This window comes from Ambystoma mexicanum, chromosome 8, assembly GCF_040938575.1.
Source record: "Ambystoma mexicanum isolate Mex_15411 chromosome 8, UKY_AmexF1_1, whole genome shotgun sequence".
Classification (NCBI taxonomy): domain Eukaryota; kingdom Metazoa; phylum Chordata; class Amphibia; order Caudata; family Ambystomatidae; genus Ambystoma; species Ambystoma mexicanum.
Window position 1 is genome coordinate 704,684,296 of NC_090929.1, and position 26,469 is coordinate 704,710,764.

At 42.4% G+C, this 26,469-nt stretch overlaps 1 protein-coding gene across 1 annotated transcript in view; it reads left to right on the plus strand.

Moving 5' to 3' along the window:
* Positions 1–13,072, plus strand: part of LOC138472456 (neuropeptide FF receptor 1-like) — a 785,019-nt gene extending 771,947 nt beyond the window's left edge. The window contains exon 2 of the mRNA XM_069610635.1: positions 12,759–13,072. Within this exon, the coding sequence (XP_069466736.1) occupies positions 12,759–13,072 (314 nt within the window). The remainder of the gene's footprint in view (positions 1–12,758) is intronic.
* The last annotated feature ends 13,397 nt before the right edge of the window (positions 13,073–26,469 follow it).

Sequence of the window (26,469 nt, forward strand, 5' to 3'; positions counted from 1 at the left end):
TTCTCAACAGATCCATATCCGTGAGACTACATGGTGAACACCAAAGACTTGGTAGATCGTTAGCTTGGCAAGTGACATGGGGAAAGGTGATCATTGATTGATTTTAAATTGTGATGATTTGACAGTTGATTTTAGCTTTACATGTATTAGGTTTAAATGTAATTGTTCTTATGTTATGATTTTATAAAAAGTGATGACAGTGTGGTTTAATGAATATGCATAGCAATCCGAAATAAACTTGGTGATGATGTTGATGACTAGGGAAAGGTAAGATACAAGGGTACAGTAAATATTAGAGGAGGATGGGAGCATCATAGTAGTCAGTCTACAAATTAATGGGCCTTTTCAAATTTCTATGAAAAGTGTCTTCATTCCAAATAAATAGTACTGAGACAGAACTGGAGAATTATTTCGATTCTATAGAATTCCTGTGCCTGAAACACGAAACTTTGCAGCTCTAGAAAGTATTGTACGATCGGACCGAAAACAAAAGGTCCTACCATACAAAAAGACTGAAAAATGCTACCACCAAAGGTTCGAACACCAAAAGTTCGAACCTTTGGTGGTAGCATTGTAGGTAAGTATAAAAAAAAAGACTGCAGGGGCTGCCCCCTGCAACACCCCGCTCACTATACTGTGTGGTATAGTGAGGTATAGTGAGCAGGGTGTTGCGAGGGACACCCCCGCAGCACACCCAAAAAAATAAAAAATACATTAAAAAAACAGGGGTTGGCGGGGTGTCCCCCTTAATACCCCACTCACTATACTTTATAGTATAGTGAGCGGGGGTTGCAAGGGAAACCCCTGCAGGTCCCGAAATAAAAGAAAGGGACCCTGCGGTAAAGGAAACAGCGCAACGCAATGACAGGTAAGTGGGGTGTGGGTACGTAGGGGGTGTGTGGGGGGTGTGTCATGGGTGTGGGTGGGGGTGTGGGTATGTAAGGGTTATGAACGTGTGTTTGCATGGGAAATGTACGCACCTTTTGTGGTTCGTACATTTCACATGCAAACATTTCGGCCGCAGCAAAATCAGCCGCGGTCAGATCACGTAGATCCCTCTAGAAGCCACAATTTAACTGACTGAAATACATTAAGCCCTAAGTGAGCTAGTGGGAAGCAAAGCAGCACGGCCAAGCAACCTTTCAGGTGATTTTCAAAAAAGACGTTATGACTACCCTGGCGCCTATATTTCTTAGACCTTATAATGAAGCATATTCCACCTTCACTGAATGAAGCCACCATTATTGTTCTACGTAAACCTAATATGCTGGCAAATCAATGTGGTTTTCATAGACTGCTGGCTATGCTAAACTTGATAATACATTCTCACTAATATCATTGCTATGCACTGTTGGTTTATGTAGCCCAATATGGATTTGTCAGGGCCACAGCCATTTGAGTTTTTTCAGATTATTTAAGACCATTTTTCGATGCTGGAAAAGTGTTTAACTGAATGGACGTATTAATGTTCGTCATGAGAGCATTTTGGATTTGGCCCTGGATTGGTACCCTGGATACAATAGCCATATAGCATCCCTTAAGCTAGAATACCCCATCATTAGCATCAAAGAGGGTCTCTTAATAAAGCTTTCTCCTTTCAATGGCAGTGGAGCCAAAGTACAATTGAGGCAAATACATTTACAGAATGGTATATGAATCCTATGATCCACTAGCCTGATTTCCCTCTATGTAGAAAATATGGTAATTTATGTTGATGACCCTCAACAGAATTTGAAGCCATTTGTGGGTGAAATTACTCTCTATGGCAACTATGCCGGCCTATCCATTGATTGGAGTAATTCAGAAATGTGTGAATTAAATGCTTTAGCTAGACTACTTTGGGTGATATTGGGTCCAAGTGTGAAATAATGAGGAGTTAGTATTGTCACACGTCCTCAAATCAGTGGTCGAAGTGGGCGGAAACGGTTGGGAACGGTGCTCCTCTACTTCTTTTAATTAAATGTTACTGTTCCTATACTTTTATTTTAAAAAGAAACCGTTCCGGAACGATTTCGTTTTAAAATAAAAGTGTAGGAAGTAGTTGAAAGTTGCAATTTCAGTGCACTGCACTGAACGTTCCCCTAAACATCAGACGCATATGTTTAGGAGTTTGTACTGTGCGTGGAAGGGTGCGTGGTGATGGGGTATGTGGGGAGCAGTGCAGGTCATGAGGGAACATAGTTCCACTACTTCTTTCCGTACGCTTCTACCATTGCCTCAAATGCTCTTCAAGTTGAATTATTTATCATTACTTAATTACTTTTGTTCTCAATTTGAAAGATGACAATCACTGCTTCTGACCATGTCTGGTAGAGCTTCCATGTTTACATGGTGGTGCTGCTTAAATTCCAGTATCTATTTCAGGCAGTTCTAATCCCATTTGCTACATCCTATTTTTGTGTAACTTAGAAGTTTGGGCTCCAGACTGCCCTGGAGTGACGGCAACCCGAGAATGAAGTGGGAACAATTTACCAGACCATGTTATCAAGGTAGTTAAGCAGTTTCAGATTTTTTAAGCTAATATTTAAGCCATAACACCGGAGCCGGTGGGATTTGACAGCACAGGCTCCAAGTTACTCAACGAGGCCCGGCGCTGTTACCACCCGATCCAGAACACCAACTGGAATGCTATTGCTATTAGCGTCCTGGTTGTTAATCCAGGGTGCTGATAGCAATCATTTTGTTTGAATGAATGGGACACATTCTTGTGGCATTCAGTTAATTCAAACAAATACTTACCTAAAATGGCCACCATAGAAATGGAAGATGTAGATCTAGGCGGAGCCCCTCTTCCATATCCATGGCAGTATGGGAGGCGGAGCAGCGATGGTGGTGGTGCCGCCAAAGGAAGAACGTTTAGTGGGGCAGGAGGGTGGGGATGGAAGGGGTTGAGACTGAAGGGAATGGGAGGGCCGGGATTAAATGGCAGGTAGGATGTGAGCAGTTTTCATGTTTCCCAGAGCACAGGCTTGGATCGTGGGATTTAACCCACGATCTGAGCAACCTGATTGGCTGCTGCACCAACCCTGGAAGCTAATTAATGTTTCAGAAACTCTCTGCTAGCTACTGGTCAAAGGGGAACCAAGCTTCCCACATGTAATGGAGCAAAGAAATGTAGAGACCACTGATACACTTACAACAACAGTTGCAGTGTTTCACTGCAAGGCCTCTGTCAACATCAAACCTATTAAAAATTAAAGTCATGCTTGGAGTAAGTTTGGTAAATGTAAGTATAATGAAAATATATCTTCTTCTTCTTTAAGTATTTGGTGTGCCTCTAGTATTGATTTTTCCATCAAACCAGGAATCTAAAAAACATGTTCTGGCAAGCCTTTGGAACATGTGTTATACTTGTTTTCTTGGTTGCTATGGATGTCTTATTCCACCAACATAAATATTACCCCAGGGATATACTTCAATATTCTAAAGTTCATGAAAAATTGAGGAAGATGTTGAAAGAATTCCCTAGACCCACTATTGGGCAAGATTCTATTAGTCAACTAATATTCAAATGATGTAGTCACATTCAGACTGATAGACCTTCTCCATGTTCAAAAGTTCTAGCAGAATGGATAGTATATTTGGACTCCCCCCTGGATGATGAATCCTGGATCATATATGTGCTTCTTCTAGAAATATCTTGTTGAGTCATAACTAACAGTTAATAGACTTCAAAATACTGCCACAGATTGAATTACTGCCCTGGCAAAGGACTTACTATCGTTGGGTTCACTTCGCACACTTACCCTTGGTATGCAGTGAATTATACAAGCTTTTTCCACTTGGCTTGACAGTATGCATTAGTTACACGTTTCTGGAAACAAGTGGCATGTGGATGTTGAGATATGCTTACACTGATGGTCCTCCTATTGCTGACAGGTTGCCTGCTGGGACTTTTCGATGGAGCTCCAGGATTGAACTCTAGGTTTGTTATGCTTGCACTACTCACTATACATTGAAATTCAACATATTGGATTATGATGGTCTATCCGAGGCAAGAGGAATGTCTCGAAGATATGATTTTTGTAAATTAAGGCGAACAAGATCCATTCAGTTTATTCATACCTTAAAACTGCTCCTAAAATATATGGCCCAAAATCCCTACTTACCATAACTCAGTACAGAATAAAAAAGAGTCCTGCAGTGACACTTGATCATCTGTTTTGGAATCACTGTTGCATTTACACTGCATGACAACATTTAGGTATCTGGTAATGGGTTTATGCAATTTAAATCTGCACATTTTGTAATTCATATGCATATCATTGACCTAGATACAGTGCAGGGCACTGGAATTAAGTAATATGTTGTTCAATGCTTCTGTTTGTATTATTGCGTTACAATGGAAATAAAGATAGTTGCTATACCTGTAAGCAGTCAAACAGGTAAAAAAACACTGACAACAGTTTAAAACAACAAATCCGTCCTTATCCAGAGGTAGTATAAACATATAATTTATGTTACTGTATCATATATGGTTCAATGTACCCTTTATAAAGCCTAACATTACATGAAACACACATATACAAATTCTCAAGTGCCTTTGAATCAAAATATGATAGGGTAAGTCAGTAAAATGTCAATTTTGCAAGACCATGAAATGGAATAAGGACTTCAAAGAGCGTACATTATTTCTCCTAAAACACTGCACAGGTTGGAAATGTATGTCTATTAATCTTATTATCCTGCAGCATTCCCATCTATTCTGTAATGCATCTGTTTTTTTTATTTTTTATTTTGAAATTCCTGTTTTTGGTGTGTATGCATTGTGTACTTTTGATTACTTTTCCATTAGCTGTTTGTAAAGAAAATGAATTATTTTTTAAACTAAAAAAGCGTATTTTCCTAAACATTCTATATTGTTAAAGGAAAACTCTAAATTGGTTCCTAATACAAATGTGTTAGCATTGTTTTAAATACTAGGTTAACATGAGGAAATCATCTGCAGCGTCTAGAAAATAACATGTGCATTGATGGTAATCATAGCAAAATGTACTAATACATTTGGAATGCAGTCGAAGTTTGTAAGAATTACATATATGACCTATTTGGTTCCAAAATATTTAATTATGAATCTAATAATTCTCTTTATATAATTGAGAGCTTAAACTGGAAATATCTATTAAGCATCTGAAGATTTGAGTAAAATCCATGTCATAAGTATCTTTGCTGTATTAGTACCTTTTCGATATAAATTAGCTATGGTAAATATTAAAATTTGCACTCCAACGTCTATCAAAAGATTACTGTACCAAGACAGTTTAGAATCATTAAATCAGCATTACCAAATTAGGTTCACTAATGGGCATTACTGGTAGTATTGCCAATATATTTGTCCTCAGTTTATAAAAAAGAATCAAGAGAACACCTTGGTAAAACATCAGATTAAGGTTTTGGTGCATGAGATGAACATCGAATATATGCCTAATATGATGAAGTCAATAGATGTTTTACTGTAGTTGAAACCAGACTGTCCTCAACATTGCATGTAAGAAGTTCCATATCTGTCAGTGCACCCTTTTATATTAAATACTTGACTGTGTTTCTAACATACGTGAGGTTCCACAGGTGCCTAGTTTGGAACTAAAAAAGATTAGATACGTTTTAGACAATATTGACTAGAGACTGAAATTACCTCTCAAATATTATTGTTTTCCCATGTTATAAAAGAGCAGCAAAGAACCCCTTTTTTATTTTCTTCTTCAGGATATTTGACAGTCTAATGAATAGTTTAATGCAATGGTAAATATGCATATATTTAAATAGCCATGATGTATGCATTGGTTTCATAAACTTACTATGCAAATTAATACATTAAGAGGACATGCAATTAAAATGATTCACCATTTTAAAACTCATATGTACAAAGTTAAGGCATATTGAGGACATCATAGAAGCAAAGGGATATTATCCAAAATTCACCATATAATTCTCAAATAGGACAATGGAGAAATGTTAACATTGAGATATTATAACAATATTATCTATTTGTTGCCTTTTAAATGCCCTTTTGGATTTCTGAGGTATACAGTAATTCATTGATTTACTCATTCACCTAAAACACAGACAATCACCCGTGTGGAATCCAACTCTTTTTTTAAATTTTAGAAGCATCTAATAATCATAGAATTATTAGAGAATACACTTGAAAATGGCATGGAGCATGGGAATATCAGACACTTGTATAATTTCTGACTCACTCCATCTAAACCTATAATAAAAAAAATAGTTAAAACTGTTCATTTTGGTCATTCATTGATTGGACAGAGTCATTGGACTAAGTAGGGGCCACGATTCCAAAGTAGACATAATAAAAAGGTTGCATATTGATGGTTTATGCTGTACTACCAAGTAAAGCACTTAGTGGCGGTAGAGGCTTGTGGTGCGATGCGATAAAGAAGTGAGTTTACCATATGGAGAAAGCTAGGAGCGAATAATGTTATTAATGGTTCAAGATGGACTAAACAATGACTGATTACACTGACACAATGTATGTGCAATACAGCTGTAATTTAAGAGTGATGTGAGAATACATGTAGACAATGGTGCATGGTTGACCATAGATAATTAATTCAACAAGTGTGTATTGTATGCTCACTCAGATGCATATTGTATTAACCTTAGCTTTCAAAGCATGAGAGATGTCAATCCATTTTGTGAAGGCATAAGCTGAAGACCTGTTGTGGGTTTATAAGCTTCAATAAATGTTCACTTGCAGGGACCTGCATGGGGCAAAGCATGGTTATCAAAACAAAAGAAGCCTTTTGTCGGCACAGAGTTAGCTAACAATGCTTGCATGATGAATGGTTGTAAGGCAATGCTTGGTTGTGTTGAAAAGTTTAATATGCTTCCTTCTGCATTAAGGAGGAAAGGGACCTTGGCAATAAAGGCAATTTTGTGATTCACAATGCTTTTGTACATGGAAAATAACGTGCATTTGCCATGCTCAGTGGGAAAGGGGTATTTTCCCACGAGCAGGCAGAGTGTGGCCTGTTTTCAGCCTGTTAATAAAGACTGAGGCACATCTGACCATCGGAGTGGGAGCTGGATTTCATCTTGAACTGAGGGCCGTGTGAGTGATTCCCTTCAGCAGAGGGCAGGTGTGCTCAAGAGACAAAATCCACAGATGATACTTTCCTTGTAAATATGATAAGATTGAACATGAGTTAGGTAATATATTCAAGTTCATATATCAGAGATCTGTCTTCACATCATTGAATCAAAACCTGTGACTTATAATGTATCCATCACACCAAGATAAAAAGCATTTTGTATTTTTGATTTGAAGAGTTGGATTAAACTCAATATTACATTACCATGAATTGTTAGATATTAACCCACCTTATGTATCTATAGAGAATGGGGGTCACCTTAGATGGCATCATACTTTCCACACTTTTAAACTTTAGTGGTTACTATTTGACCATGGCCATATATTGTTTCTAGTCAGTCATTTTCTTTCTCACTGGTTCCTACACAGATTCTTCTATCCCATCCAAGAAATGCTGATGTTGACATAGTTGTCAAATAGAGCCAAGTTGAGAACAATGTGATATCAATTAGTCTGCTGTGACACATCTGGGCTATGTCACTGTTTCCCAGGCTGGAGCCACCTGCTTTGAGACTAAGCAAGACCCTGCCTAGGAGCTGAGAAATTGGAGAGAGAAGGAATCCCATTCCTGTAAGGAACTCATTATCTAGAATACACTATCTGCATATATGGGAATACAAACGATTGATGTTACTTTTATTTTGCATCCAACACATAGTGACATTGCTTCAACCTCTTTGGCTTCAGGTAATGCAGTATTCCTCTTGAGCTCAACAGTCAAAGAGGAATGGCATGCCCCTTTTAAAGACTGTGGCAGAAATAAAGAGATTATGAACCTTGAATGGAGGAGAGACAATTCTACGTAGAGGCAAGCCTCTGACATGAGAACGTCCTGGAGGGTTAGATGCCTGCTGCACTTCGGAGACAGCAGTAGCATGGAGGAAGAGCAAGAGCAAAGACAGATGCCGAAAGGTGGGTATCGAGAGTGGCAAGCAAGCTATGGTGAGATGGGGACAGAAGTACTGTCTCTCCTGGTGACGTGACAACGCTGCAGTTGTGTTAGGCCCGGGTCCCACAGAATGATGCTAACACCAGGGTTACATGGAGGAACGAATCCTCCACTCCGTATACGAGGAAGGAGACTACTGAGATGAGCAGATTCTGGAGAATACGCAATGACAAACAGGAGAAGCCAGAGCGGAGAACGAACAGGAATCACCATGTTGAGATGCTCTCCCGCTGGAGCAGACCCGATGATAATGGAGGTACCAGGGTTTCCCAGGGCAGAGGGAGGGGAGTGGGTGGAAGAGAGCAGGAAGCCAGAATGCATTACGGGAGCCCTGGAAACCCAAGTAATGAACATTATTTACTGCCAATACATGACCCCAGCTAGGGAATCAGACGGTCAGGGGAACCCTATTGAAACAAGTGACACTACATTACCCGAGGTAAAGCAAACCTAGAGTGTTCGAACAAGTAGAACAAAAGTCAAGAGGGGAACAACCAAACTGCTGAAAAAGGGAAGAAGGAAACATCCCTCTGTTAAAAGACGCTGACAGACCAGAGAAGCCGAGAGAACAAACGAAAACTACCACAATGGGATGATATCCCGCTGAAACAGACCTGATGGAAACAGAGGTATTAGGGTTGCCCAGGACAGGGGGAGGCAAGTGGAAGGAATAGATCAGGAAGCCAGAACTGGTTACAGGAGCCCTAGAAACCTGAGTCCTGAATATTGGCCATGGCCAAAGAGATCACCCAAGCTAGAGACTCAGAGGTGTCATGAGAAGCCTTTAGAAACAAGTGCCATTGTCCATTATTTTGAGTAGAAGAAAACTTGTAGTGTTTACACACGCAAAACACAAGACAAGAGCGGAACAACCAAACTGGTGGAAAAGAAATGAAGGAAACATTCCTCCATTAAAAGTATATAAGACTTTGGATGTATACCAAGAGTTGCAACTTTTCCTAAGGACGTTAAACAGGGAAGTCAAGAGTCTTCTTTGGTGAACTGGCATTGAACATTTTATTTGGAACTGAGAATAATATCCCGAGATATATTACCCAAAACCTCAGATGGACAAGGATTGAGCCCGAACCATAGTGCTTGGGTTTCATTTATGTTGTTTTTCCACAAGTTGTAGAGCCAGATAGCGGTTGGGTTTAGACTGAGGACTACCTTTGATTTTGACAATAGACAAGCACCCTTAACTTAATTTTGTAGGCAGGGAAATCCCACTTGTGAAACGTGACCTGCATCCGTTTGTGGGCTAGATAGCCTAATCACTGTGTGGTATTGCAGAGCATGGACTAGTAGGGAATACAACATTCATTTGTTTGCCAGTATTACAGAACATCCTATACAAAATACTTTGTTCCAATACACAAATCAAAGAGCAGGAAACTCCCCTGATATGTGTTTGTCTTGCTACTTCCTAAATTAGGTCACTCGAGGTCGGCAAGGATGTTCGCCTCCCCTGAACTTTCTATGATCTATCTGTCAGACAGAGGCATTCACTGATATGCATCATTTGTTAGTATATGGCACTTTTCTGTTTAAGTGTGCGTATGTGCATGCATGCATAAATGCACATACAAATCATGCAACATGTGGCAGCTGGATATCTGTGAAAAGGAAGAACAACTTTAGTGTAAGCTTTTTCTCTTTTGAGAATTAATTTATAAACAACTATCATTTATGTAAAAGGTGAACACTTGTTGAGACTTGCGTTGCTTTGTTGTTCTTTTCACTAATTAGCCATTAATAATCTAATTTACCCTAGTATTCAGCCCCACTCCACAATTCTGGGACAATAATCAAGCTATTTCTGCTCATAACTTAAATATATTCAAACAAAAATAAAACAAAGTGGTCTCCTTATTTTCTTCAAAGGAAGTCACCACAATACGATACATAAACAATGATGATTGTTTTACACAATTTGAGTTGGCCTGCCTCTGACAATATCGCTATGAGATAGCACACAAATGCAATCACACCATATCTATGAAATATAATTCTAACATTTCTATCTTAAATAATACAAGGTCACCTGCAGGCAGCATTCTTAATTCTATGCCACCTATCAATCAATATAGCAAAGCTCTCTTCAATTATTTTATTTATTTATTTTTATTTATTTAACATTTGTATTGCGCCAAACCCTGACCCATCACATGAATAGTGCAACATGTCCATATAATTTAAATGTACACTACAACAAGTTTCATATAATTCTGTACATTTTGTTTAGAAAAACGTTGCTATCAATCTAGAATGAACAAGATATTAGTTCACACACTCAATATAGGAAAATATGTATACAAGGAAGAGTGCCCCTTCCAATTTACTTTGCAAATCGGATCCCACAGGTGCAGAGCCCTTTCCCTACTGCGCAACATCAAGAGATAGGGAGGATACGATTTATATTAGTATGATTTTCTTTGGGAATGGAATTAGGACAGGTAACTGTCTTTCATTTCCACATTCACTTTTTACATATCTCTGGCCTTCAAATGTCACAAATGATCAAGTAATTTTCAGGAAGCGTGGCCACCGATTCACATTAGTGCAGTGAACGCAAGATATAACTCGCACTATTATATCAATTTATCAGCCCTGGGCACTTTGTGCATAAAAATGCTATGTTTTCTAAAAACAGTCAAATACTGTTTGCATTATAGACACAATTATCAAAATATGCCATCTGGAATCGGTACCCGTAGTTGTAATCCCCTCCCTAATCCCTCCCACTCCAGAGAGCTACCAGTGCACTGATTCCAAATTGTATTTGGGGAATCTTGATACTCACTTTGACATATTTTTATGATGTGTTTTCAAGGAACTACCAGTCAGAAAACAAGTCTGCTCCAGGTAATATTATCCTTGTGGATAGAGCCCAATAATCAGAAGATGTCCAGATTGAGGACTCAACCATTTGGAATAGGTTGTATCGCTTATGCGCAGCTTTTGATTCCAGAGTCACATCCCATCCCTTTTCCATGTATTATTTCACTATAATGGGTAATATTCCCACCCTTATGTCACATTTTGTTTATTGGTTATGAAAAGAAAAAGGTGGGTGCTAATCTGCTGTTAATCCTTTTGAATGCAGAATCATTTGTATTCCATATTTGATTGCAGCACCATGCCACCTTGATGAAATATGGATTTCTGGGACCCCCAGCCCAGTTGGGCATCTGGCTATGCAGCACAAATGTGTACAATTATGTAAAGAATCATTGCAAATCATAAGCAATGCATGGAACTTGATAATAACATTTTTTTCTGTTTGTTTTTAAGTAATTTGGTTGTGGATATTTGGGCAAAATATGTTTTAAAATGCATGCATATTATTGGTCCACATAGCCCATTATATTTCTGGCCATTTTTAACTTTCAGCTCTGAGTTTTGTTTCTTGGGAGTTCACAAAGGTGTGTGCCTCATTAAGAGAAGTGTGGAAGTGGTTTAACAGCACCGGTAATGGTGCCGTTAAACCCACTACGCACTATTACGAGGTCCTCTCGCGGGACCCGCTGTGGACGTCTGGTTTTTCCAGATGTCGATAGCAGGTTCCTCGAGGAAACCAGGGAGCTAACAGCAGGCCTGTAATTGACAGGCCCGTTGTTAGCTCCCTCCCCATTCCCATTGAGTCCTCTGGGAGCTCAAATGGGAATAGGGAAGGACCGGGCCCGGGTTCCCTAAAGGAGGAATTACCGGGCCCTCCAAACTTGGAATGGCCTGGTAATTCCCCATTCAGGGAACCCGGACACGATTTTGGAGGCAGCCTTGGTGCTAATAGCGCCATGGCTACCTCCAAAGTCGTAATGAGGCTCAAGGTGTTTGTTTTGCAAGGCCTTTAGTTCTGCCAGCCTAATGGGTTTTCATGATTAAAATCAAACAATGCTTATTCATTCCATCTGAATCAGCCAAATGTACAGAAAAACATAACCCTCCCCACAATGGAACATGTATGCAGGGATAACAGAAGAAATGTGTTTTTCAGAGATTTCACTGGAGAGATATTCACTATTGCCTTAGCCAACTCAAAACATCATATGATTATGAATGAATGAAAGGTGTTTTTACTTCTGTTGCAATGACAAAATGTAAACCATTCTTATCAAATAATATTTGAATGGATTAAATCCTTTGTCTTTACCGTGTTCTAAATGAGAATAGTTTTGCAATATAAAGTCTGCCAAAATAATAAAGAGATGGTACACTGTGATGTGTGTGCTTCATTGTGAAAACATACTAACATTTTAAATTATAACATTACAGAGTAATACATAGGGTGGTGTTGTCTTAAACATGAATGTTTTCCTGGTATGCAACTAGCTCAAGGTTTCTTTAGCTTTCAGTGCGTTCTTCCAATGTGACAAGGCACCACTTTAAATGACTCCAGATAGTTTTCCTTTTTTTAATGTTTTCAGCACTTCTGGATGTGAATGTAGTATTTAGTTACAGATGTGTTTGGTGTGTTGCAAACTCTGCGCCATTTGTTGGGCGCGGTCTCTCAATCAATCATGTAACTGCCTGCATCTCGCAGGTACACCCGTTTCAAAATAAATAAAACTACACACCAGCCTCCATTTGTCTTTGGTTTTCCTCTACACTCTGCCCTCCATCCTAAGTGATCATAGTTAGGATAAACTTGAACAATGGCACGTCAATAAGACACGTCTTTTTTCTTTTGATCTACAGGTTCTTCTGTGTCTGTGTCCAATCTCAGCTTTCATTATGGGAAGAATGCAAGCCACGCCTCGATCAAGAACTTCACCTACTCATTTTACTATCAGCATGCTACCCCGGTGGCGGCCATGTTCATCCTTGCCTACATTTTCATCTTTCTCATGTGCATGATTGGTAACATGCTGGTATGTTTCATTGTGCTGAAGAACCGGCAGATGAGAACAGTCACCAACATGTTCATCCTCAACCTAGCCGTCAGTGACCTGCTAGTGGGCATCTTCTGCATGCCAACTACACTAGTGGACAACCTGATCACAGGTGAGTAATGCTGCTGCCAAGTGCATATACTACATTTGTCACCACATATTAAGTTTCTTAATTTTGAATAAGGTTGTCTAAAATGCTTCTAATAGATGTAACCTATCCACACCTGAGTCATTGGGCCTCATTACACGGTAGGCGGTAAGGGTTTACCGGTACCGGTATTTTACCGGTACCGGTAAATCCTTACCGCCTTACTACGAGGTCCCTTTGCGGGTTGGGGTATTTAACGCCTGCTTTTTGCAGGCGTTAAAAACCAACCCGCAAAGGGACCCAGGGAGCTAATTACAGTACCGCAATTTGCGGTGCTGTAATTAGCGCCTTCCCCATTCCCATTATGCCCTATGGGGCAAAAACGGGAATGGGGAAGGGCAATGGTGGAAGGGGGAATTACCGCCCCGCCAACCTTGGAATGGGGCGGTAATTCCCCTTTCAACCAAGGCGGTGCCGGTATTTTACCGGCATGAACCATGGCGCTAATAGTGCCATGGTTCTCCGCCTACCGTGTAATGAGGCCCATTGTGTCATAAATGGCCATTCCTTTGAATAATGTGGATTATAAAATCTTTAATCTGTTATCCAAGGTTCAGAAACACACATGAAGTAGATCAGAAACACACATGAAGTAAATAAACGAACAAACACGTTCCAGGATAAGTTAGCCCTGAAAGGGGATTCCCCAACGGTGTACTAGCTCCCTATCTCTATCACCATGTGAGAATGTAAGGAAATTGGTCAAATCCTCCCCTTATCAGAATTATTTATTACATTGTTGAACTTATTCTGTGTAATTTCATTTATTTCTTAGTGCTTAATTTGCACAGGTGTAATTTCTATGAGCAATGTATTCAGTGACGGTTGGTGAATTTGTTTAATTAGAGGGGCGTAAACATTTCCCATGAATATGCATGATTGATCGAACATAGCGAGGGTGCCTAAACAACCATGGGGGATTCACAAGTGTTTATTACCTGAGAACATGTTTGCCACAAAGAGTTAACATGATGCATTTTACAAGGTGCTTTGTTCCAGAGTGGGTAAAATGAGTAATGAGAAGGCACATTGTGACAACGTTGAAAATACAGGAGGAAACTCATGTGAAGTGCTATATAAAATGATGGTGTTAATAAACACAGGCTTAATAATGCACATACTCAAAATTGCTTTGATGAAAACCCCAAAACAAAACTAAGTGAGACACTACAGCATGGTAAGTACAATGGAACCATCCCCCATGTAACATGATCTGTAAAAACGTGACCTGGCCTTGTTCTATGACGTCAGATTCCATATCAGCCATGTTAGGTACTGCGTGAAGAATTTGAAATGACTTAGGTGCTCATTTCTTTGAGATGAGTAATTTAACGGGAGGCGGGGGTGGGTAGCCGTTCCGTTTACACTTGAATGTAAGCAGGTTCCTGCCCTCAGATTTTTGTCATTTGCGTGGCAGAGTGCAAATGTGCAGGGAAAAAAGCAGCGTACATGAGCATACACTGCCTTTTGCCCTTCACATTTGCACTCTGCAGTGCAAAGGAAGTAAATGCTGCCTGGCATGCTGGCATAGCTGCACACATGGTAAGCAGTGTTCACAAATATAATTCAACTATACCCAGCATGCCAGCATGTCAGGGGAGGTTTAATAGTAATTGTGAGTGCTGTTTACTGTGCTCGCATGGCAGGTAGTGTGTAAAATGGATCCCTATGGGGTCTGCCTGCTTTATGCTGTGGTCTAAAGCGGGCGGATCTCACAGGGATCTCCAGCATTTGCACCGGCATGAAAATACATGCCGGTCTAGATGCTGCAGCAATTCTATGGCGGAGAGGAAGGGAGGCGACGGAAACACAAGCTGCGATCCGCCCCTCCTATCCACTATACAAATGACTGAAAATGAGCCATGGAATGAATGAAAGGTTTTTGTGCCTTGCTCAAGGCTTTTAATCCTTCCATTCATGTTGCAGCTTTCATGAACAGGAGCTCTTTAGTGTTAGGATTATCATGAGAAAGCTACATCCTGACTCAATGTGAAGTCAGATGAGGAGAGAGGGATTACTTAAAATGTCAGGAGATTGGGGTGTGACCTGCCCTTCAAAAAGCACCTGGAATTGAAACAATGGGCAATTCAGGAAAAGGTGAACAGAAAGATGGGTAGTGTCCGGGTGCAGCTAGCCTCAGAGATCCCCAAGGGCCCATAAATGGACGTCAGCTGTTCTGGTATATCAGACTATATCTGGCTACCGGTGCTCAGGCAGTACACCCATGTGACTGCCCAGTTCTTATACCATGTTACCCAGTCGGAAAGATGGCTGCAGCCCCGCTGCTCCCCGATCCTTCCCCCAACCATATCTGTCCCGAATCTCAGGAACTGCAGATGCACAGTGCAGTGTACTCAGATTACGCACTACTTGCTTGCTTGTATCCCACCCGCGCCCACTCTGAGAGATCACTGGTACACAACAGCAAGACATTGGGCCTCATCACGACTTCAGCGGTAACCCTTAAATCCGGCGGTAGCGCTATTACTGCCAAATTTAAGGGTCCGCCAAAGCAGGACTTCGGCGGATTTCTCCCCAGCTCAATGGGGAAATTCCGCGCTAATACCGCCGGCGGATTTCCCGCCGGCGGTAATAGTGCCAATTTTCGGCGGGTTTCTGGGGGGAAACCCGCCGAAAATTGGCGCTATTACCGCCGGCGGGAAATCCGCCGGCGGTATTAGCGCGGAATTCCCCCATTGAGCCCAATGGGGGAATGGGGCATTCCCGAATGGGCTCAATGGGGAATGGGGATTGACATTACCGCCGAACTCGTGATCCGGCGCTATTAGCGCCGGGGAGTTCGGCGGTAGGGCTAATACCGCCCGCGCTAATAGCGTTACCGTTACCGCCCAAGTCGTGATGAGGCCCATTGTCTTGTCTGCATTGCATCATGTACATACAGTGTCCTGTAACCAGCTGTATGTTCCTGTGGTGTTCTTGCATAATCCTTCAAATACTCTATACAGTCATCCCCTGTACCCAGCAAACTGCTGGCTTTTTCTCGGTTTGAGTGGAATGGGCTGATGTGCACTGCATTTGGCCTTCCCTGTCGCTACAAAAGCAAAACTATGGCCCTCATTACGAGTTCGGCCGGTAGCCATGCCACTATTGGCGGCATGGCTGCCGCCGAAATCGCATCCGTGTCCGGGTCCTCGGAATGAGGATTTACCGGGCCATTCCGAGTTCGGATTGTCCGGTAATTCCTCCCTCAAGGACCCGGACACGGTCCTTCCCCAGCCCCTATAGGGCTGAAATGGGAATGGGAGAGGGAGCAAACAACGAGCCATAACGAGATTGTTTGCTCCCTCTTCCCCTCGCGGGACCCGGTAAGCACCCTGCGAGGGGACCTCATAATGTGGCGGAACGGGTTGAACGGCGCCGTCACCTTTGACGGTGCCGTTTAACCCGTTCCGCCAGGGTCGTAATGAGGGCCTACATGTTTGATATAGAGCACGGCTAGTAATCAACTCGCAGCTTGTTTTCTTTGTCACTGACATCTGCTGGAAGGCCTGACTCATGTCACGTTCTTGTATGCATTGTATGCTGTTCTCAGATTGAGAAAATGAGTGCCTGTCTTTGAGAAAGTGTGCTTTAGTCAATGTTCATCCGTTTGGTGTTTATCTTGACTACTGCCTGACCCGCCTGTGGAGCTCATGTTGTAAAAAATAGCAATTTGACGGCCGGTAGCCGTTAAGTTTACACTGCAACATAATCAGCTTCCACCGAAAAATGTTCATCATTTGCAGTGCGGGGTGCAAATGTAAAGGGCAAATGGCGGCATACAAGCAAGTTTGCTGCCTTTTGCCCTTAACATTTTCACTCTGCAGTGCAAAGTGAGTAAATGCCACCTGGCATGCTGGCATGCCAGGCAGTACTTATTTTTGTTTGTGAGCGCCGCTTGCATCGCTCGCATTGGCAAACGCTGCTCACAAATGAAATGAAACCCTCCCTGACATGCGAGCATGTCGGGCAGGGTTTAAATGGCATTGTACACACATGGCAGGGAGCGTGCAATGTGGATCCCTGTGGAGTTTGCTTGCTTTATGCTGGTGCATAAATTAGGCGCACCCCATAGCAGTACTGCAGCATTTGCGCCGGCATAAAAATGCATTCCGCTGCAGATGCTGGAGCATTTGTATGGCAGAGAGGAAGGGAGCAGCGGAAAAGCAAGTTGCATTCCACTACATCTCTCCACTATACAAATAATTGAGATTTTTTTAAATTTGTATTATTAATTTGGTTAGTTGATATAATCAACCTTTCAAATGAGATTTTTCAACTCACTTATCCTCAAAGGTGACAAGCATATAAATCACGTATGACAAGTGATATAATGCCACATTACGAGTTTGGAGGTAATTCGGCGGTCAATCTTCTGAATTCCCACCTAAATCATTTACTGCTGCTGCCACTTGGTTCCGTGGCCAAACCACAGGATTACGAGTGGTCGAAGTGTGGTATGATTCACCCACTTCTGGCGTCCTTGTGACTCCAAGGGGGTTTTGGCAGATTTAGCGCAAGTGGTCCAAACTCGGAATTTGGTGGTATGGTAACAATGGCGATAATTCTGTTGCCTTCAAAAAAGTGTTGGTAACAGAAATTCCACCACTTTTTTACCACACAGCCGAACTGATAATGAGGCCCAATTGTTTATTTTCCAAGCTGTTATGAGGATGGTCTCTTTTGGAGGACTCCCACAAAGTGAATGTTTAATTAAAATGTATTTTAAAGAATGCTTGTGAACAACCTTGGATTTTAGAGTAATTATTACATTTCTTCATTGAGTTTGTTTAACTTGTTTTATTTTTGCATTTATTGCAGCGCACAAGCCCTTAGGCATCTAGGTGCTAGTTAGAGTAGAAGTGCAACAGCACGGTCCACAAAGTGCAGGACCACACACCAAGTTACAACATAAGGGCGGATTGTGAAAGCACGCTCCGGTAAAGCCTCACCTCATGGTACGGGGTGCTCGTCGAGTGAGCATACACGCATAAGGAGTAACATGTCTGGAAAGCCATACCACATGGTGCAAGGGGCTACGTCAGGTGTGCAAAAAGCATGAAGAGCAACAATTGTGTGAGCATGCACATTCTGGGAAAGCCTCACCCCATGGTGCAGGGGGCTACGTCAGAAATGCTTAAGGCAGGCTTAGCAGGCAGACATTCTTTAACGGTGCAAGTATGCAAATAGTAATGATCAGAAGTATCTAGTAATGAATACAATGAGTACAAGTTTGGTGGTTACAAGGTCAGTAGTTGCAAGATACAAAGTTGTAGGGCATTGATAGGATAGGTAAATCAAACACAAACACAGATACAATGGATTTCATAAAGTTGCGATTAATGTCTCGAAGTAAGAGAGTGTGAAATACACTGCATCCACAAACCACCATGCTGGTGCACTGGATGAGCCTTGTCGCCAAATGTTGGGCTCGGTATGGCCCAAGGAATAAGGACGCACACCAGCAAGGAATGTTCACGTCTTCTTCTTTATTCAGGATCTAACATTAAACTGCCAAACTCTACACATCTCCCTCCCTCCTTCCACGTCATGGGTCCACGTGACTTGTCCTCTCGCCTTTGTCTTAAAGGCGCAGTGCCCCATAACAGACTGGTGCACACCACGGACTAGGGGCTGCATCAGCAGAGCTGGCCAAGGAATCCAGAGACAGCGGAGGGCCCCGTGTTTACTGAGCTTACAGTGGTCGTCGGCCCTGAGATGCAAACGTGTGGGGCAGGCATAAAGATTGTAGGCTTGTCGCAAACCCTTTGGATGGGGAAAGAGGAGGGAAGGAACAGTGGACATTTCTGCAAGAGGTAGGACATCAAGGTTGGACAATCCTGTGCCAGGGTGTGCAATAGTCTGAACGGGGGGAGGAATGGACTAGGGGCGGGTGTAATGGTATTTGGCACCAAACCTCTGCATGACGAACAATGAAACATGGACTAATGTTACAAGGCAGTACTGGGGGCAGTACAGATATTTTTATCTATATGTACTAATGTTAATATCTGTATGTTGGCTTTTATGATAAATTTTATCGAAATAAAGTTAAAATAATGATGAGCACTGATTCTCACGCACAGCTTTACCGATGGTTAGTGTAATAAACGTGCGGAATGAATCGGAGACCGGAAGAGAGCTCGTACTGCAGCCATAACCTCAGGCCTTTACTGAGGGCTGGCTGTGCCTCCTGGCTGGGATTAGCAAGCTCCATTGAGTCACACTCCAGCTAAGGGAAGGCTGTATCTCGTGGGCAGGCAGGACTCGGTGCTGAGTGCACGGTGGTGCTGCGGCCATCACACAATGGTTTTAGGGATGATTCAGATCAATCATGATATGCAGCTGGTGGAAACCTTTGTCTTAGGCCTTCCTTCAGTGCTGGAGCCTAGATGTTTCAAAGTGCTGGCATAGATCCCATACTGATTCAGTAGGGTCAAACAAAGGTCGATTGTGAATGGATGTTAGCCTGTGTCTGTTTTGCAGGTTGTGAGGGGCCTACACAGAGGTGAAGTGTGTTATGAAAGACAGTAATCAGCCTGCAAGAGAGTGTGGAACTCTCTGGGAGTGGCACATGCGCTAGCAGGTACATCCTGATTGGCTGACTGCTAACGATTCTTAGTATTCTTATGAAGTGATGATTCTTAGAATGTTCACCATACTCATTTTATTGGTATAACAGAGATATAGCATAAATAGGATGTAATTACAAGTCAGAACAATAAAATAATAATCAGATTATTAGGAGTGGAAGGAGGGAAATAAAAGAAGAGTATCTCAACAATTTGCATGTTGCAGGGTTCCAGACAAGAGGATATAAATGGCCTGGTGATTGCTCAGAGTATCAGTTAACATGCTGGACAGGATGGCCTCCTTAAGATAAATGAATACTTGTTACTGAAACCTGGATGTGTCATGTGGATCTTCATTTACTTTAAAATGGCAATGAGAATGGGATAGGGGTTAGAATGCTGATAGACACTGGATCTTATTATACCATCATTAATAGAGAAACATGGCAAAACAAGTTTTCTGCAGTGAGCTTAAAGCCTTCTCATCTCAGGGCGAGTGATTATGGCGGTGCCAAGATTGACATGGCTGGTTGTTTTGAGCAACCCTTCAGTGTCAACACAAGCAAGTTCACCAAAGCCAAGGTGTATGTATCGGATATGGGTGGTTGTTTGCAAAGACGGTACCAGCAAAGTGAAATGGGAATTATAATTAACCCAAAGATTCCAGTAAGCATAGCTGTCATTACCCCATCGAAAAATGTGCTGCCTGAGGAAAAAGATGCAGGTGTTTTTAGGGAGAGTCTTGGATAGCTCATGGGTGTCTGTCATTAAATAGACTTAAAAAGTGAGCTATTCCTGTAGTAGCTAAAATTAGAAGCATTCTGCAGGCTTTAATAGAGGAGGTTGCAAAAGAGATCAAACGATCAGTAAAACATGGCAGAATACTTATTTGCTCAAATGTATTCACTTAGACTCTTCACTAGTTACAAATATTGAAACATAAACATTTCTTCTTGAGAAGAGCCAGCTACAGCAGGTACTAGTCAACATCAGCAGACAACCCCCAGCCACTGATAGTTGCTGATGAATCAGAGATGGATAGATGTCAGCCACCAGAAAAGTTCCAAATAGTTTTCTTCTGTTATTGAGGATACAGTATTGGTTCAATTGACAAGTTCACTGTTACTTGAAGTTATGTTGAAGTAAAACTAATGATCAGGATGAACCCAGCTGCAAGAATGTAGAGCACAGGTGTGATCCGTGTACATGGATTGAAGGAAGCAACTGCATTCATCAGCCAGTATATAGAGCTCGGGAAGGAGCTCCGATTTGTTGGAGTAGAGCTTTCCAACAGGGCATGAATCTCCTTTGTCCATTCTGGTATTCTTACAGTCAGTCTTTGCCCAACGGCAGTGCTCTGTTAGATGCCTTTACGAAAGTCATTGTGGTGCTAGTGCTGTGTATTTTCATATCCAGGAGATATGACAGTCTCAATGTTAGTTGTGGGAATGTGCGGATGGGCCTTTGATCTCCTTAACCCAAAGTAGGCCCACCACTTAAGAAGAAAGGGCACTTTTGTCTGGAAAGCAAGTTTATTGTACAAATGGCTAGATGACGCTGTAGAGTAAAGAATAATGAGTCTCCTCAAACCACACAAGTTGACACTTTTTGTAACAGTAAAAACACTCACACATATTTTATTGCAAATCAGCCCCACACATGATTGGTCAAACCTATACAAAAGAAATACAATCTCCTTCAATCCCCATGCTCTCAATGGATGCATTTATTTAACTACCATAACCAGCTCATATAATCGTAGCACACCCCTTTTTTGGATCTTCCGTGGGTAGGTCATGATGTCATCACATAGTTACACATTCAAACACAAAAATAATTAATTACAAGTTCCAGCTGGCAAGGGGGCCTCTAACCCCAGACGTGATGCACATGGTTTCCAAGGACAAAAACGATATGCAGAGGGGGAGGAATAACATGTCCTTTTTAAACTGGTGATAAATATCTCACCGCCCAGAATTGCTGGCCTCTTTGTTTCACTCTAATCTGCACAACTACCCTTTCAACACGCATGGCCTCTGAAGATTCGGACCAAAACCCATAAAGCGGCCCTTGCACAGAATTTATCGCTGATACAAACAGATGGGCAGACTTCCCTGTACACAGAATAACGGGCTCCCATATACTTTAAGAGATTGCATCACCTTTCCACAATAGTGCTAAGCCATTAAAACCCTGAGCCTGCCTGTGGCCGACCATATGATATTGTTGTTGCTGTTGCTCGCTGCCCTTCCTCAACCTTTAACCTTGCTAAACCAGTTTTCCCAGTCACACAGAGTTCATCATGCAAGCTCGGGCTCCTAAGCCCTGCACAATCCTTAGCTATGAGAGGATCTGCAGCATAGAGATTGTATATTTAGCACTCTGGGACCGTTCGGGCCTGTAGGCACCATATAGAAACTCTATAGAATAGAATAAAATAGAATATATTGACCATGTACCGCAATTGTCTCAAACACATATCTTTAAACAAACCCATGTATGAAAGTCTGTACATGTATGTTCAAGACTACTGTGTCCTCGCACTGTGATTTCCTCATTGCAAATCTCCTTTCTCACATGTGCATATGAAGTTCCTCATTACAGAACTTCTAGGTACTACGTGGCACACCATACCTACATTATTTATAGTTCATCAGAAGTTTTGACATTTATCTTGCTAAGCGCGTGCAATCTACAATTTGACAATTTAAACACAAAGTAACACTGAAGTAAACATATCCCATTTCCATTAACTACACGAGAAAAATGTAATTTGTAAATGTGTGTCTACATTGCCTTTCCCCAGTCACCAATATGGCACGTGCAACGTGAATCCCTCTTTCTCATTGGGACCTTTGTCGACCACCCCAACAATCCCCCGTTTAGGTAATACATTAACTAATAAACTAATTTCTTGTTCTCTCAAACCATCACTTTGGGCAAATAAAACCCTGCAACCATCTTTCACATCGGTTCCATTATGGGTATACTCCTCCACTGAACAACCCCAACTCGTCCCCCATCATTTCTGCTATCTACCCCCTGGTCCACACATCATCCCAATTTGGTGGAGGAGACAAGATAGCTTTGGTCTGAGTACCCATGTGATATGAAATGGTAGTGGCTCTGGCATTGGACGGGTCACAGTCATCATGGCAGCTGCTTACTGTACCTGGGCAGAACAGCAACGTAAGAGCATTTGACAAGAACAAAAGATAACAAGAAAAAAAGACAAAAATTGGCATTAAAATCTTGACAGCTAGGCTAATCCAAGACGGTACCGAAGAAAAAAGACAGTCCGACCAAGGGTCATTTGTGATTCCTGCCTCATTCTTCATGACCACCCTAAGCTTGCGCAATGCGACAATAGTTTCAGTCAAAGTACCATTTTCTGAATCATAAGGAGGCACAAATGGGCAGCAAGACCGCCCAATCTTCTGGCACACCCCCACCTCTCCATAGCTGTCAGGAGGTCCAGGATGTATCTGTTATTCAAGGCAATGAGCCTCAGGGCCCATAGTTCTTCTTTTATGGCATTGAAAGCAGATCCAGAGGAATTCACAAATAACAAGAGCTTGTATCAGGTGATCTGGATGCACTTCGCATTTCGATAGCTTGGACACCAGGTGCCAGAAGCAAGTTCAAAAAAATATCTCTGTCTGTCTAAACATATGATACTGCTCCAGAATGTCCATCAGAGCTTTCAAGGATGTCGCTGAAATCTAATTCTACTTCTTCATGATCAGTGTCAGGTTCTCAAATTTGCGCGTAGGTAGCACGTACACCTACCTCCCCGTTGGGTCTTAGTGCCTGGCAGAAAACACAGGGCACCGCGACCCGCTGGGGAAAGAGGGCTAGGGTCCGATGGATTGGATAGGTAAGGGGAATTAGCGTAACCGGGAAAAAGGGTTAGGGAGTGATTATGGATAGGGAAGGGGGTTTTGGGGAAGGTCCGCCTTGATGTGCCCTGCTGGGGCTCCTGATATCGAAGGTACTCTGCCCTTGCACACACTCTCTTACCCATGCAAACTATGGCCTCAATTTGATGACATTGGATCAGTATTTACACATAACACCTTATGCAGAAGCGTTCCTGCCACGCTTAGGTTTAAAACATTTCCTTGGTTGTTTTCCCAGTCACAACTAAATCATTCTATAGCCCCCAGCAATTATTTCCAAGCACAATAGTTGGAATAACCAAACAGCACTTAGCTTCGTATGATGCTGCCGAGTTGCGTGCAAGGCTGCCGCCCAGTTCTTGCCGTAGGACTACGGCGACGAGGTGAGTTCTTGCTGACAGTACAGCGGTGCGCCGCTACAAGAGAACCAAAAACAAATATTAGTTTAGGTCAATGCCATGTTGCTTCACATGGTACTAAGAAACATTCACAATCTGCCCAGAGGTAGCAGGATGCCGTGTTACTGCACACAGAGTAAAGTACACCAGTAAACTCTCTGCAACTTGCTCTTTCCGACACAATGAAGTGTGCTGAGGCTTCCCCCAGCTGACCGGCGTATACACCAAGCGCCGCTACCTAAGTGGAGCCTTCCCCACAAAGGGACAATACACTATGAGTTGTCAGTAATTATACAGCAAGCAATCCTCAACCGATCGCTTGTTCGTAACATGCACAGTGAAGGAGAAATGCACTTATCTGTCTGGGTGCGCAGGGCCTGCAGTCTTCACAGGTGGGGTGTGGCCCCGCGGGTCGCTGCCTGCAGGAGCCCTCAGCCGAAACGTCTTCTCCGCTCCGTATCCTCTAGCGCAAGCGGGGATCCTTGCGCGCACAGCGCGCATGTGTAGAACGTCAGGCGTTGTCCGGTTGGGTAGTTCTTTGGCTCGCGAAAACGCGAGCATGCTGGGTATTGAAGTCTTTTACCGGTCTGGATGCTGGATGCTTTCTGCTGCCCCCGGCCCATTTCCTGCAACAAGGGCACAACAGAGTCCTATAATATGGCAGTTTGCGCCACAACAAACCTTTCTTGGGTCCAGGCTGCTGCCTCCCATGCACCGCCCTGACAATCAGGCATAGTCCCTGGGTTGTCCAAATATGATGACATGGGGATTCAAGGGGCAAAGAGGACAAAGGGGGCACAGATGTTGCTTTGGGCATTGAGTGAGCAAGTACAAAATGTTCTCCTGGAATAACAAGGACAGGCACATGTAGCGTAGTGAGACTGCACATACCTCTCCAGGCTGAAGGCAATTGCCTATAACCATATTGTCCACATCACGAAAACACAACAAGCAGCTCAGCTCAGTGATGCAAGACATGCAGCTGCAGTTAAAATTTGTGCCTTCAGGCACTGTGCCATCAACCTTAAAACACAGCGAAAAATGTTTGAGCAACTGTATTTTAGTAGGCTTTTCTGGCTTCTTGGGCCATGTCAGATATTTTAAATACTTCTTCCTTACATTTTCACACTTTTGGTCAAGTTGTGCCACCCCTTCTTCTGAGAATGCCCTCATTCCACCAGCTCTGCAACTCTTCACACCTTGCTCCCATCAGTTGTTTATTATAATGGGTCCTTTTAAATTCAACTGGACTGTTTGTGTGCAATGCACATTCTTCTGCTCTTAACGATCTTTGGTCAAAATGTATTCTTCAGCAGGTAAGATAGATGCTGTGACTGATTGCCCTAGAAACTGCCCTTGTACCACGCACAGTGAGAGGTGCACCAGACACAGTGCTTCTGCTAACTCTATTTCATATTGGATAAACACCCTAGGGACACCAGAAGTATGGAGGATGAGAGAACAGACAGCAATTCCTATAGCTCTCTCTCTCCCCATTCACATCATATGGCTGTACCATACGTTATCTGATGCAAAACCATGTGCATCTACCATCAGATCTGAATTTAAATCCTCATCATTGCTCATGAAATTGGAATTCATTAAGTGTGACCTTGATAATACTTTGTCAAATTGGATACATTAAAAATATGCACATTCATAATGGCCGTCATTCTGGAACACAATAACAAAATAAATGGAAATAACATATAATAAGCAATCCTAATATTCATTTTAAATCCAAATGTTCCCCTAATTTTAAAAAAAAAAGAACAATTACTGGTCTTCATTCACTCTCCCCTTTTATACTGGACCGATCTGAGAATCCTTAGGGCATACTTAACTTAGAGCCTGCTCGTGCGCCTGTGCCAGTAGAGGGGTGCTGGTATTCCTTTGCTGCCCTCCACCTTCACAGGAGACAGAATTGCAAAACAATATGTGTTGCAGCCCATGGAAATACCAATAGTTCCAGTAAAACAAATGAGGGAACTACACTACGTACCTGGGGAAAAACTGTGGCTGTTGTAGATCATCCCTCAAAATAACAACAAACAGGGTAAACTGTTGTAAGCAAGAGGGCACAGGCAAGCCGTTGGTTTCCTTTGAACCGTTAACAGGATAGACGTGATAACACAAAAACAACGGTTTTATAGGAAAAGAGCGATTCATTAATTTCAATGAAACGGAGAACTGGTAATCCAATTGCTCAAACTCAAGGACAAGGGGGTAAGGGAGAGGCGTTGGGTGGCAGGGGGGGCAGATCCACTTTGGTCAGGCAACTCCTCTATGCACATAGGGTGTGCTGCAGCCGGTCTGTCCCATTGATGGCAGGCAACGCTGATGGTCATTGCTGCTGCACCTACGAGGGAAGCCGCTGCTCCGTGAAGGTGTACGGCTCTAAATGGAGTTGCCTGACCTAGTTCAGACATTCTGAACTTTTGGATTTATTCTTTACATGGAATCACGGTCCTGAGGAAGATGACTCCAGATCTGCATGCCA